General features: G+C 38.9%; 1 protein-coding gene across 7 annotated transcripts; it reads left to right on the top strand.

Annotated features, from left to right (window-relative positions):
* The first annotated feature begins 295 nt into the window (after positions 1–295).
* On the top strand, positions 296–15,289 carry ZBTB18 (zinc finger and BTB domain containing 18). 7 transcript variants are annotated; one of them, XM_085611401.1, is made up of 3 exons: positions 296–437; positions 2,779–3,840; positions 11,906–15,289. In XM_085611401.1, exons 2-3 carry the CDS (start codon positions 2,793–2,795, stop codon positions 11,947–11,949), a joined length of 1,092 nt encoding a protein of 363 aa, XP_085467527.1. In that variant the 5' UTR covers positions 296–437; positions 2,779–2,792; the 3' UTR covers positions 11,950–15,289. The 7 variants fall into 7 exon arrangements, with proteins under 7 accessions (XP_085467527.1, XP_085467522.1, XP_085467526.1 ...); XM_085611396.1 differs by lacking the exon at positions 11,906–15,289 and having other exon boundaries at positions 308–437; positions 2,779–7,037; XM_085611400.1 differs by lacking the exons at positions 296–437; positions 11,906–15,289 and adding an exon at positions 530–553 and having other exon boundaries at positions 2,779–7,037.
* Positions 15,290–15,489: the final 200 nt, after the last annotated feature.

Here is a 15,489-nt window from a genome sequence, read left to right as displayed (position 1 = left end):
CTAACGCTGGCCGCTTCCGCTCCTGCAGGGAGACAGCCGCGACCTTAAGGCTTCGCCGATGCCCGCACCTCTAAGCGCCTAAAGTATGCTCCACTCGGCTCCCTCCCTGCCCCGAGGTCAGTGCGTCGTCATTCCCGGTTGGAATTCGGACTAGGGGCCGGGGACCAGGGACCTGTGGCCGGGAGCCGCAAGAAGCCGAGAGACGCCGGAGAGACGAGGTTCGTGTGGAGTGAGTCTCGCCGGCGTTTCGGCGTGTGACGTCAGTGCGCCCTCGCCATCGTTCGCGCTCGCTTCCGCGTCCTCGTCCTCGTCCGAACAGCAGCAGCTGCACTGTCATAGTCTTTTTGTTTTTTCCCTGATAAAAGTTCTCATAAGAAGGAGCTGGTGGCAGCAGCGCAGAGGAGCAGCATATGGCGTTAAAAGGAGCACAGCTGGAGGTAAGCATTTCCATCTGAACATGATGTCAGAGCAGCTGACAGCCTGCCATCCCCTCAGCCTTTTATTCTAACGCGCAGACAGGGAGTTAGTGTGCGCAGATCTGTGTGGGGAGAAGGTATCTCATTCCTCTCTTAACATCATCTCCACTTTGCATCTGTCTCTCTCAGTCCGATTTTTTTAAACCAATCTAACAGACCTGGAGCCAGCAAGACTCAGAGGAGTGGACCTATTCAGGTTTATGTATACTAAAGGTAGGACTAGCTTGGGGATGTAGTTTGTGTGGTGTGGCTGTTTATTAAATTCATGGACAATTGCATTCGTTTTTAACTCGGTTTAAAGAGGAACTATGAATTTTTGACATCTAACGCAAGTGGACAGGGCTGCACACGATAGCTGAAAGACGATTTTTACAGCTAGTCGCAGTGTGCTCTCTTACATTTACCCTTCCTTGAAACACGTGCCCGTTTCACAGTGTTGTTATTTAAATATACTTTAAAAGAAGATGGGTTTTTATTTCTTTCATGTATATTTTACTGAAAAATGTTAGCAACAATATTTTTGTTTGTGCCATCTCATCTCCTTTCATTGAAATGTTTGCATGTACAGAAACGGATTTTACGCACATTTTCACAAAAGAGCTTTATAAAAATGCCTGCTGCTTTTGTATTTTTTCCAAAAACAGTTTGCGAGTTATACTGTTGCTGCCGAGGAATAGTTTTTTTCAAGTCTAGTTTTACAATATTATTTGAAAGAGGTTTTGTGTAAGTGACTAATTTAGACTTTGTGGATACAAGCTGCCTGAATTGGCCAGACAGCTGTAATCGCACTCCTCTATTCTTAATCTCTTTATCTGGGCAGCAGCTGCCATATGGCCAGAGTCAGCTGGATCAGATGTTTATAAGCTTCCTTCTTCGTCCCTCTCTGTCCTTTCAGCCTCCTAATTTGATCACAGCTACCTTGTGAGCTGCCCTCCAATCTTTATTTTTAGCCCTCTTAAGGATTAGGATTGATGTGGGCTGTGGGGCACTTAAAGTGATTGTATTGTAAATCTTCTAGCTATTATTTGAATGGTAGTTGCTTTACCGACTTTATTTGGCCATGCGTTCTAAAGATTCAGCATGGTCACACGAAAACTACCTGTCAAATCCAATTGTGAAGACTTAACTTGGAAAAGTATACATTTTGCGCCGACGCGTGCAGAAGACCAACTTTGCAAGTGAGTGAGTAATCTTATTTGAATATTTGCGCCAGCTGGCTGCCTGAGCCTCTCCTGCCCAACACTCCTCAAATACTTTGTGGTCGTTTGAGCATGGTTTAAGGTACAGTGAGCAGTTTTGTCATACATCTGAGCGAGAGAATAGCCCATTTATTTCCCTTTGGATTTTGCAGGTGCACACGGTATGAAACACTATCCTAAGCTAAAAAAACATTAATTGGGCATGCCAGCATTATATAACACGCCATATATATATATATATATAATATATATATAAATTAAGCTTTCTCAGAAAAGTATGAAGGTCTTTGTCGATTATTGCTTTAGACACTCAGAAACATATAACAATTTTTTTTGAAGAGTTCACTTTACCCAGAAGAAAGCTAAATGCTTGAGTTAATTCCTAGTGCATCTATTACCAGAAGAAGCCAAATGTACCGTAAGTTTTTTTAGTCTTCTTAACTTCTATACTTTTTGCTCTCGATCATTCCTATACAACTTGCACGGTAGCCCTTTTTGAACAGAACACGTCGATGTTCTGCAGCGTTCATAGTACACGTTTTCAGATTCTGCTTGCTATTTCGTCTGCAGCTGCCTTCTTGTGTACATAATATACTTGTCTATAGTGTTTAAACTTTGTTAGACTATCAGGTTCTTAATTTATTTTGATTGAAATCTACCAAATGAAGGCACATTAGCAAGGTATAAGGAGCTGTCTATTTCGTCCTAAAGGAGCTTTCTATCGTTGCAAGGATGCCACACCCTCTTTCAAACAGAAAATTATGCATTTGTTTTTTTTATTTAATAATATAGTCATTTTAAGTGTTGAAAGGTATTTATTGATCACGATTTACTAGATGTTTATTAGAACAGGTCATCTAAGTGTAGCTTTAAACAAAGTTGCTAAAGAAATGACCAAGAAACCACATTTCTCCGCAGATTTTTAGAAAATCCTATTTGTGGATGAATGTTTAAATGGTGTCTTGGGTTACACAATTTCACGTTTTCCAGTTTAGGACTTTGTTGTTATAATGTGGTAAACTTATTTCAAAACTACTTCACAAATTGTGCAGACTTGTTCTAATGCTTGAGAGATAAATATTCTGTTTTTTTCTGTTTTATAGGTTATGAAGACAGCATGGAGTTTCCAGACCACAGCAGACATTTGCTGCACTGCCTGAGTGAGCAGAGACTTCAGGGCTTTCTTTGTGACTCCACTGTTTTGGTAGGCGATGCCCATTTTAGAGCACACCGAGCTGTCCTGGCTTCATGCAGCATGTATTTTCATCTCTTTTACAAGGATCAGCTAGACAAAAGGGACATTGTTCATCTGAACAGCGACATTGTTACAGCCCCAGCCTTTGCGCTTCTCCTTGAGTTTATGTATGCAGGGAAACTCCAGTTCAAAGACCTACCCATTGAGGACGTGCTAGCAGCTGCCAGTTATCTCCACATGTATGACATTGTTAAAGTCTGCAAAAAGAAGCTCAAGGAGAAAGCCACTACCGAGGCAGATAGTACAAAAAGGGAGGAAGACACCTCTAGTTGTTCAGACAAAGTGGAGAGCCTCTCAGATGGCAGCAGCCACACGGCAGGCGAGCTTCCCAGTGATGAGGATGAAGTAGAAGATGAAAAATTGAGTATGCTACCCATCAAAAGAGACTTGACGGCTGAGGCTGGGAACATGTGGATAAGATTGCCCTCGGACTCCGCAGGCATTCCCCATTCTGGCTTGGAGGCTGAGACACACGCAACAGCAGCTGTGAAAACAGTAGCCAGCCCCTGTAGCTCAACAGGGTCTTTGTCCCAGAGGTCTGTCACCTCCTTGAGGGATCCAGCAGATGTTGACTGTGTACTGGACCTGTCTGTCAAATCTAGCCTTTCAGGACCTGAAACCATGAACAGCTCTTATTTCTCGTCACAGGACTTGGTGAGAAACAACCTGGTGCATGTGAAAGTAGAAAAGGAAGCTTCATGTGAGGGGAGTGACGCTTGTAGTAACGACTATGACATGGAACATAGTACTGTGAAAGAAAGTGTAACTATCAATAACCGGGTACTGTATGAAGCAGCCCATCTTGCTCCCATCAGGGAAGATTCTGTCTTAAGGGAGCTGGATCGAGATGACAAAACAAGCGATGATGAAATGGTAACTCCAGAAAACGAGAGAATCCAGGTAGATGGAGGTATGGAAAACAGTCTACTCCCTTATGTCTCTAATATTCTTAGTCCTGCTGGTCAAATTTTTATGTGTCCACTTTGCAACAAAGTCTTTCCTAGCCCACACATCCTACAGATACATTTAAGCACGCACTTTCGAGAGCAGGATGGGATCCGTAGCAAGCCTGCAAGCGATGTCAATGTCCCAACCTGCTCCTTGTGTGGTAAGACTTTTTCATGCATGTACACACTGAAACGCCATGAGCGGACTCATTCAGGCGAAAAGCCATACACTTGCACTCAATGCGGCAAGAGCTTCCAGTACTCTCATAACCTGAGCCGCCATGCCGTAGTTCACACACGGGAAAAGCCACATGCCTGTAAATGGTGCGAACGCAGGTTCACACAGTCAGGAGACCTTTACAGGCATATTCGGAAGTTTCACTGCGAGCTGGTGAACTCTTTGTCTGTTAAGAGTGAAGCACTGAATTTACCCACTGTCAGAGATTGGACCTTGGAAGACAGTTCTCAAGAACTTTGGAAATAATGTGTAAATATATAAAGTAATATATATATATAGATATATAAATCATATGTATTTGTGGTACGGTCTAAAAGCAGTCCTGTTTCCATAACAAGAAAGTTAGGATATTTACTTCTTTGCACTTTAGGGCTGCATGAACATTTCACTTAATCAAAAGCACTGATCGGTGATACTATGAAAACTGAATGAACAGCGTGGCTGAACTGCCTTTAGATGAATGTCGAGGAACCACAAAAAAGCATTTCCCCAAACAATACAAACAAGAAACTTCCTTTTTACACAATGTGGCCAGCTTTGCATGTCAAATGGTTGTCAATTGTTTATTTTCACAAATCCCGCTCTTTGTAGTATTAAAGCAACAGTACTGCCTACAAGTGCCTCAAAACCTCAGTTAGTAGGAGACCACATGTTGCAGCAAAACCGTTCCATTTATTTAACTTAATGTTGTAGATGGACATTTAGAGTTCAGAAACTGTTCTTCAATGAAATATTCCCATTCAGTTTCAGCTCTTGTAAAAGGGTGGCGTCATAGTTTCCTACAGAAAAACATTATTTGTCAGCTTAATGGTTTCATGTAATAGTATGACAAGAGTCCGAAGAACTTTGTAAAGATAGATGCTTCAACATGGTGTCTTCGTGACTATATGAGATGCATCATTTCTTTTCATGCCTAAACATATAGGGTTAAAGAATCCTTGGTAAAAATGCACTTACCCGCTAACCAAGGGCTAAAATGGTTATGGGGTGAGAATAACCTTGATCAATTTACCTGAATTTGGACTTTTAGATTAAGGTTTTGCTGGGGTGAAGGGGTTAGAAAAAAAGACGTGTTCAGGACTGATTTAGGATGTTGAATGGGGTTTTTTAAAACAAGTAAATAATTCTGTTGGTTAAACCAGTAATAAAGTCCTGAATTGGCAATTGCATAATTTTGTTCAACACCTTTTGGGCAGTACTCCTGCTTCTTGGTGAGCTGGATTTCATAATGTTGTACAGGAGGTTAATTTAGGGAATCCTTTCATTTTTTTCCCCTCAAAACTTTTGACACTTTTTAAAATTGTCTTGATTAGGCTGTTGGAAACCTGAATGCTTTTAGACCAATACGGAAAAAATAACAAATGCTGGACCATCCGTTTGTAAAGTGAGCAGTTAATTTGAACTGATAATAAATGCTTGAATGATTCCCACTGGAAAATTACTACACACACTAGAGTTCTTTGGCAGGTTCATGTTATATGAAGGTTTTGCTTGAGATGAAAATGGTAGCACTGCTCATGCAGTGTTAAGCTAAGTTTAAAATGTGAATTACCGTTCTTGTACACTGTAAATGATTAATTGGGGAGGGGGTACAAAACTTGGCAGGTTGTTTTGATGCTCTTAGTTGAGTCTCGATAAGTACTTATTAAGGCCACAGACATGCATGAGTTACCAGTATATATTTTTGTTATTGTTTGCATTGTATAACTTTAAGAGTGAGTTTAAATTTATTTAATTTCCGAAAGTAAAAACACCGTTCCACATGGTGTTATGAAGAGTAACAAATGCACTGGTTTCATTTATTTATTTATTTTTTTCAATTTGTTTTTGGGTTTGATATGTAAAGTTTACTTTTCTGCTGTCCTTAATTAAATTCGAGCTGTTTTGCCGAATGAACACATATATTTTAAGCTGCAAGTTTTAATTGGATGCACGCAGCAAGAGAAATGCAAATGTTTACACACTGGCTTAAAATGTGCATGTGCAGTATGCATTTTTTTGCAAACTCGAACCTCTAATTGCACAGAAACCGCTTCATGTCAAACTCTGGGCGTGCTTGGCTGAGCATTTTTGAGAAATACTACTGCACGAGCTGACAATGGGCAGGCCTTTTTCTCCCCTTTTTGAAAAGATTCTTTGGAGCGAACAAGCCCATGACGAAGGACTGGAAAACTTTGAATTGCATGGGAAGGGGTGGGGTTGGGTTGAGAAAGTGAGGCAGAGCGTAGGGCTTTACAGCATTGCCTGAATGGACGTTTCAAACAAGTGTGCTTTTCATAAGCAGCACAGTGTGAAGACATTCTGCAGTGTTTTGTTTCCCTGTCTTGCACTTACAAATAAGGTCTACCAGAGTAACATGGAAAACTTAAGCGTTTTTGTTATGTTTTACTCTTGTTTAAGATTTGATCGCCTTAACTACTGTAAACATCGCCTATGTCTGAGCTCAAGACACTGAATGGAAAATCCAATTTGCTGCTGGACCATATTGGACTGATTTGGTCAGATGTTGGGTGAATTTGCTCTAGTGGCATTCAGAAACAAAAAAAGCTGTGAAAATGGCCTTTTGAGCATTAACTTTTAGTTACTTGAAAAGTTTATAGGTCTTTAAGAAGATTTATGTTGAGCTGTACTTTTTTTCCCCTTGTAATCCAGAAAAGACAATCAATGTCTGAGAAGACTTCAAACACGTCTTTTGAATTTTGTTGTTGTGGTCTTGGAGAGAAATTGCGTTTTCTCCTATTAGTTTCACATTCTTCCATTGTTTTAAGAATTAGACTTACATGTAGCTTTGACAATCATAGTATGTTTTATTTTCCTGAGAAAGGAATAACTTATGATGCGGTTTAGTTTTGTACTTTTGATGTGTTTTGGTGAATTTCTAAACTTTGTGCTAACTGCAATAAATTATGAGCTGAAAAATGACTTTGTCAGTTTTTGCTTCATTTAATGTCCTTATATTATATATGGTGTGTCGATGTGCAATAGATTTGCAACTATTCCCACTCCATTTCAAGCTGCGCATTTTATACCAGACAGTAGTAACTTCCAAATTAAGAGGGTGTTGAACCATTATCTTGGACTGTGTAATTATGAATGATTACAGATTATTTCATTTCACATGTATCTACAATCGATTTAATTCAATTAATCTTTGCAGTGTTCACAGAAATGAGCGTTTGTGGAAGGCAGGTAAGTCATTTTAGTACATGGGAAGGAAATTTGTTTTATGTACACCTACGCAGTGAAAGTTCATGACGAATATATTTTTACCCTTCAGATTTGAGAAAGTGTTTATCAGTCATTTCTGTTTGCAAATAAAAATGCGTGTATAGTTTGCTATTTTTTTTTACCAATCTCTTGGAAACAATGGGAGGCAAATAAAAGATTTTTTTAAATTCCACTGTGTCTTTAAGGTTGAGTCACGTCAACATTAAATATATGTATAGGCATCTTCGTTTGGAGTTCTAAATTAAAATTTGACTTTTTCATCAAATAGGTTATTCACGTTATGTATTTAATAGAAGTGTGGGCACATATTTCTGATTTGACCTAAATTGTAACTTTTAGCTGTCGTCTCTGCAGTCATTTTTTAAATTAAAATACATTGACCCTATTATTGTGAATTTAATCAATGAAGAATTAGTAACAGCCTCTTCACATGCTTGAAGTTAAGTTCATGCCTCTGGGGGAAGAAAAAGAAGTTTCTGCTACATTCTTTTGATGAAATTCTAATGGCCTTTCTAGACTTCTGAACCTTTTAATTGGTGTTTAGAGACATGGGTCAGGAGTCCAGCCCTTCCCCTAATTCAGTGCTTATCGCTGGTGAAAAGGTAACCAGTTTACCGTGGCACTCACATTCATCTCCCAGATCCCCCATCTCGACCAGCTACACCTGTAATGCTCATTGTTGTTACTTTTTTATCCTTTTTGAGGAAATACATGTAGAGTTGATTCATGTGCTGAAGTAACTTGACCGATTTTTACAACAATTTTTAACCTTCTCAGGCATAACTATGCCACAGTTTGACAAGTCTCCTGACGTTCCCAACATGATGCTGACATGATCAGAGATTTCACTTCTGTGAATTTTGCTTTGCTAAGGTGCATAAATAGCACACTGTCAAAAGTTTATTCTTCCTGTTTCCTTGATCTCACCCTTCCAGAAACAATAAGCTGCTCTTTTCATTTACCACCTAATACGTGACCCATCACTCGAACCATTTACTTTATTGTTGTACTTGATTCAAATTAATTGTATTGCATGGCCATGGTACCTACTCAAGTAGGTCTTCCAACTCATACTTTATATTCCAAATCTTTAAACAACAAGTTCTTTACAAAAAAGTCAAGAGCTTTAAAATAAAAAATAAAAACATTCCTTCCATAAAATTAAACCTTTTAGGACCACTGACACTGACAGAGGTCTTCTCTGGATACCTGCGTATTCTCATAAATGTTGAAAATTGTTTTGAAGTCATGACTTTCTTCTTTGGTACATGGTGGCTTTCAGGAATTGTCAATTTGTATGCAAAAACATAAATTAAGCCAAATGCAAAATAAAATCGAAATTGAACATCAGTCTTGCACATCCCTCCACCGTAACACATTTTTGTAAGGATGTGTGCTGGCATCAGAGAGAAGATTCATAAACATAACCTTTATGTGCACTAAAGATCGATGTTACTCAGTTTTTTGCCATTGTATTTACATTTAGTTTTGAAAGTAGTGTATTTACATTAAACCAACATTCATGAATGTCAAGTGGTTGCTTTATGGTTACACTGAGTTGGCTGTGCTGGCATAATTCATGTGTAAAAACCCTTTGCAACCACATGTTTTAGAAATATAGGATTAAGCATACTTTGACTCTGGTTAGTTGCGAACATTGAAAAGTAAAGCTAATGAAGCTACTTTGTGCAATTATGTAATCCCACCCCCTCTGTTTGTGAATAACTTTAATTTATGAAGCTTTAGTAGTGATCTTTCAGGCATTTCTGAGCACTAGGCCTATTATCGCTGCCTTGTTTCCACAATGGAATGGTTGTTCAGAATTTCCATATTCTTGAAAAACAAACCTTTTCTTGAAAGACCAAACATTGGTGCATAAAATGGTACAAACCCCATAGCTATTATGTCCATATTTGTATAGACCACTGGAACCTTCCTTGATGTATTCTCGTGTCAATGTATTTGTGCCTTCAGTTGTTATCTTTAGCTAGCTGTAATTTAGTGAACTGATGGGGCATTCCTCCGCCCCTCAACAACCTACTTATATTTTTGTGGAAATAATCAGCATTTCCTTCTTTTGAAAATTGTTTATTTAATGGTGACTTAAATGAAAAGCGCAAGGTGTCTTCTACATTCGTGGGTCACTTACAAAGCATGCTCATGTCTCCGATTTTATGGCTTTACAAAAAATGAGTTAATTGTTGTATTTCAGTTATTTTGTGACCCTAGCCACATGTTCTCAAATGTACATCCTTAAAAGATTCTTCTTCATAATAAATGCTCCCTGACTCATGTATATCCCATATAACAAGTGCATATGTAATAATACCTTCTTCATCCCTTGTCTACTGCCTGCATTTCTTTGAAACTTTCTACTAAAAGAATTGTACATTATTCCTCAATTGCTCCTGTTTATTTTGACAACAGATTGTCAATAGTACTACAGGCTGTTGGTTCATTACAAAATATACATTGTTTTAACCAAACAACTTCATTTTCCAAATTGAATAATAAACCTTTTAAATGGAACCATGAATGAGCAACAATTAAAAGCAATCATTTTAAAATGTGCAGTGCCAGTTCTGCATAGAGGTTTGCTAGGCAAGCTGTAGAAACTACACGATTTGTGTTAACCTCACGTCTAAAGGAGAATAGTTAAGGTGGTTTTTTTCTAGCTGGCTTAATAGACTGGGCCAACATCAATAGCAATATTTTTGAATTCCTTTTCGAAAAGATAGTGCTGCTTGACTTTGTACATAGTGCTAGCTTTTCTCGTTAACCTATTTAGTTGCATGTCTCAGACTCGAAGTGTCCAAATAAGCAATGTGATGGGTTACACAGGCAGTTGCTCAGTGTCTCTGGGAATTTTCCAATGGTACAGTAGAACTAACTGAACCAAAAAATATAGAAATTGGGACATGCATACCAGCAGAGGATTTCCAGGACCTGGAGTTCCTTATCTATCTTAACTCAACAATCCTAATGGAACTGCCTTAGTTGTCATTGGGCATGCACTCTATTTTGTTACTCGCTGACAATTATGACACTTTGTCTTACAAACCTGTTGATATGCAGACTTGTATGCCATTGAATCTTGTGCCCTCTTGCATGGAATGCAGTAACTGTTTGTGTATATATTTGGTGGCTTTATGACTTTCAGGAAACAATCACATACACTGTTGTTCTTCAGGCTTTCTTATGGCGCAGAAGTTACCTGGCGAAAATGCATCCTGGTTACTTTGTATATTTTTCAATGCAAATTCAAAGCTTAAGTTATTCATTTTTTATGGAAACATACTTGGTTCCGTAGCACAGGTGGAGCTAGCAATAAAATTGGTCAGACGGTTACTGTTTCTTGATGCGGCTTATACTTTAAACTGAAGGAAGAAATAAGTGCAAGCATTTATGCACTTACAGAACTTTCTAAGCAAAGCAGTGACCATGCTGTCCCTGAATTTGTCAAATGCCATTCGCATCATTACATTCCTTCCTGAGCACTTATTGTAAGCAGTGTTATCCTAAGGTTCTATCAGTGCTATTCTGTTTCAGGGAGCAGCTCCTGTGAGATATGAATTCACATCTTCTCTGTTGCTTCCCAAATGTGCAGGGCTAATAATTGTGACCCTAAGGGTTTGTGGCATTCTCTTTCATGGACGATTGAGAAACCTTCAGCTTTAAAAAGTAATGAGTATTTTTTTTTTCTGCAGTATTTGAAAACCTGAATTTTAAGCCTTCAAATGTGACACTGCTTGTAACACACTTTAATTGTGCCAGTAGGGATTTTTGTCGGCACACAGATGTTGTTGTTATAAGTCAGTTTTACCTATAGTTTTTATTCCTTTATATCCGGCTCACTACATATAGCCAATAAATCAGAAAATATGGTGCGCTGTTCCAGGAAATGCTGGTTATTTTGAATGTTGTGTGAATACATATCATACTGATAAATAACTTCTTATGCAGTACTAACTGGCTAATTCCTTCCTTGCGTGCAGAGAGTCAATATTTTGTGGCGCAATAGCCACAGCCGTGCTGCTTTCAGTAACTATCGGTGTTTTGGTATGTTTGTGCAAGCCTTCAAATAATGGAAGGATATTTAAGTTGACCACTGTTTTTCATTTGTTTAATGGCAAAAGAAACAGATTTTTTTTAAAAATACGATAAAAAAAATATTCAACTTTTTAAGAAGGCTCAGAATGTTTAAATTGTTTATGTATTGCAACAATGCCTGATGAACATGCACCGAAGAGCATTAGATACTTGCAAACATGTCTGAAATAAGATATGTAGATGAGGAAAGCATCATAAACTATGCAACCTGCCATTAAAAGAAACCTAAACTGTCCCTGAAATTAATTTTCGAAAGCCTAAGTTGTACCTAAACATTTCTTACTTAAGTAATAGACAATCGTGAAATAAAGTGGTTCGTAATGAATCGATGGTCTTGCACAGTAGTAGATATGATCTTAACACTTTCAACTACCTGCTGAATGATGCTTTCTGAAGGGAAAATCAAATACAATTTTCTACGGAATATTAACACGATATATTTTGTATTCTAGGATATCTAGCAGATGTGCAGTATTGCCCATTCTTTTTTTCCTGAGAGCTTTAATAAGCTGGGAATAGATCTGCCATGCAACTCCAACCAGTGATTAAAAAATGGAGACACCAGACCCTTTGTTGGAGTAAAAGTACGCACAGATCTGAGGCTCATCATCACACAAGACGGAGGTGCAGTTTTGGAAAAAGGCCAAGAATTCATCACGCATCACAAGGAGTGTAACATATTTGCTGATCGTTCTTTGCAGTGGTTTTCAACTATCACGTAGCAGTGGTGCTGAGAAACATCACCAAAATGCACTTTTGTCCTGCTAAGGAAATTGAGCTAAGCACACAAAAATCGTTACTTTGGGTTATGTGCATTTATGTGTGGAAATAAATGTGTGCACAGTGGTATTATTTTATAAGCCAGTTTTGCCACAGTTGTATGTGTACGCCATGCAGCGATTTGTTTAAGTACATTCTTGCTTTTGAATTTTTTTTTTACATTTAATTTCGTGCTTGCTGTGTTAGCCACACATTTCATTTACACCAACTGCAAAGGGTGGCATGCAAAAGTGATAGCAGTAAATGTTGCATTGTCATACCAGAAGCGAAGGGAGCACCAGTAAAATATGATGTCTATTTTTTTTTTTTATAAGTATGCTGTTGGACAGCACTTTACATTCACATCCCAGGGTTTTGAAAAAAAGCATGGCCTCTAGCTCTAAACATCAAACAGTAGCCAATAGAAACCATTTATAAAATTGTCTATGAGAATCTCATAAAGTCAGAAGAATCGTGCAGACAGGCACAGGCAGTCTGAAGAATTGGCCGTTCCTTGTAGCATGCAACAGCATAGATATAAGTAACCAGCTTCTCGGTGTAGTGGGCTCATTTTGGGTGCTAGTATAGGATCACTTCTACGGTAATGTGCAGTAAAAAAACACCAAAAAAGTGTGCCCTGAACATGGATTAACTGTGAATGGTAATATTCAAGATGAAAATAGCAAACTCTAGCAGGCAGCAGGTAAACGCTACATTTTCCAACTGGTTACAATCAAACCACTTTTCCCCCCTTGTGAAACTTGAGGCAGGCAGTGACGTTTAAATATTTGAGGTTTCTGCTTTTTATTTGGAATAAAATGGGTTTTCACAGAAGATGCAATTGTATGTGTCCTGGTTTGTGACTAGGATCCGCTTGCCATTCATTTGCTCTAAGAACTTGATGTAAGTAGGCACCACTGCCACTTGTGTAATTGCTATATAAACAGTATATTGTATTTCCATATTTTCACATTTTTCAACATGGGAGGTGGTTGTGACATGAGGCTAGGTTTTCTAGCTTTTAACTTTGGTTTGCTTAGAAATTCATCAGAAGTGGCAGATAAATGGGTGATGTTTGTGTGCCTGCAGTATCTTTTTGTGAGCTCTTTTTAGCCTCCTGGGCTTTTATAGAGGTGATGGAGGACCAGGGGCCGAATTACACATGTGGCGCATCTTCCTTCATTGCTCTGGACGCACCTTTTAAAAGGTGCGCCCAACAATGAAGGAAAATGCACTGTATTATGATGAATGTGCTGCCCTGATGTGAAAAACAGAGAGGCTGCTTAGAAGCCACTCCGTGTTTTACAGTGTAGGCGGCAACCCTGCCTGCACTGTTAAAGGGGATTAGAGATCCAGTCGCAGGCGGGTGCAGTCAGTGACTGCACCCGCTTACAAGGGGATGTCTGGAGTGGCCCTCCAGAGGGCTGCTCTCAGGGGGCGCTCTGACAGTGTGCCACCTTTAGGTGGCTCACTGTCAATGCACCTCCTTAGAGCTTATTTGCCTCTTCATCCGCATCTGTAATACGACGCGGGCGCAGAGCCAATGGGATTCCCTCATTTGTATGTGGCATGCCCCCATGCAAATGAGGGAACACTCCCTGAAGATAGTCTGTGCACCAGCGCTATCGGTATTACAGAAGGGGCTGCACAAGCGTCTGTGGCCCCTTTTGTAATACAGAAGTGCCCCGGGGGTGCGCAAAGCGGGCGCAAACGCCTGTTCTGCCCAGGGGCACTTTGTGTAATGAGGCCCATGGTAACCTATTGAAAGCTGTGCTTGTCAACATATGAACTGCCTTCTTTGACCTTGTAGGTTCTTCAGGAATCTGGAACTATGTGTTGACATTTCTGGTTTGCCTTTAGCGAGACCCAATCCAGACCTGTGCTTGAATTATTACAGCTGTTATTATGGAAAAGGGAATTCCAGACTTTAGTGAAGTGATTGATTTTGTAGTTTCAGCATTTTGTAGCAAGTTGTGGCAAAGAATAAAATTTTCTGAGCAAGTTTAGCTTCGAGCCATTCATCCCTATATTTTGTGGTCCACTGCCCAGAAAACTGCCTATATTACATGTGACCGTTTTGCATGTTATTCTAATTGCACTTGCACTCTCTTCTGTGGTATACCTTTCCACCACTACTGGCGTTATCAATCCACTTTTTTAGTCTATCCTGTCACTCAAGCTGCAATAGGCGAACATATGGGCCAGCAGGAATTGGCGGTAGTTGTCTTCAATTGAACCATTCTGATTGCCTGCCAAGCTTCTGTTCCCTAAATAATCACATTGTGTTATAGAACATTGAGACAGTTGTTTGATACAGTCGGTTAAAACTTGTGTTTTTGGTAGATCAAAGAAAGTTTACAAGTGAAACTGGTAAGCACAAACACACCGACCTGAAGATGTAAATACTCGATATTGTTCAGGTGCATGTAAGTGTAGAAGTGGTCTTTACTTTAAAAGACCAGATTTATGCCTGAGATGCATAAGATGTTTGGATTTCATGAATATCCTGAAAATATCCCAAACTAACCAAATACTGGTCTGAGGTTACATGGCTACATATGTAAGCGGTAAACTGGCCATAACATTAAAACATATTTGCCATATTATGGAAGGCTCAATCCTACAGTTATGAATGCAGACTAGGTTATTCATTTGTGTTAAAGAGAATATTGCCCTCCAGATCTTCAAGAAGCAGGCCTCAGAAAATCATAAAAGGTCTAGTAACTTGAATAATCTACTCGACCTAACAGTACTGTACTTGACCCTTAAACTGATCTCAAATTGTATGATCCTAGGTACATATTTTATTTTACAGAGCCACCTTTTTCTTCACTATCACATTTGTGCACACCTTCAAACATGTGAGGTCAGTATTTCTGCTGTATAAAAAAACTCTTTTGTTTGATTTAATACATTAAATATTTGCTGTATGTATAATAAGAATCTAGCCCACTTGTACAGTACACGATCCCTGACTTGCTTCTTATTTTTCTAATAGCAATGACATCAGTGCTTTGGCAGGAATATTTCTCAGTTCATGTTTAAAACCTACATTTAATAAATATATTACAAAAGCATGTTGTGTTAGTGCACTGTCATTTACAAACCGCACATTTTCCATTGAAATGGGCACAAACTTTCCCACTGGTGTAGTTTTACTGATAAATCTATATAGCATATAAACAATCTGTATATATTGGTATCAGCTAAAATATTTGTCATTTGTAAATTACCAAATATAATGTTCTGATTTGTTTTTAGCCCATTTAAGTTGTTT

This window comes from Triturus cristatus, chromosome 6 (genome assembly GCF_964204655.1).
Source record: "Triturus cristatus chromosome 6, aTriCri1.1, whole genome shotgun sequence".
In the NCBI taxonomy this organism is placed as follows: Eukaryota; Metazoa; Chordata; class Amphibia; order Caudata; family Salamandridae; genus Triturus; species Triturus cristatus.
The sequence above is the reverse complement of the archived record's forward strand: the minus strand, read 5'-3'. Positions and strand labels throughout refer to the sequence as shown.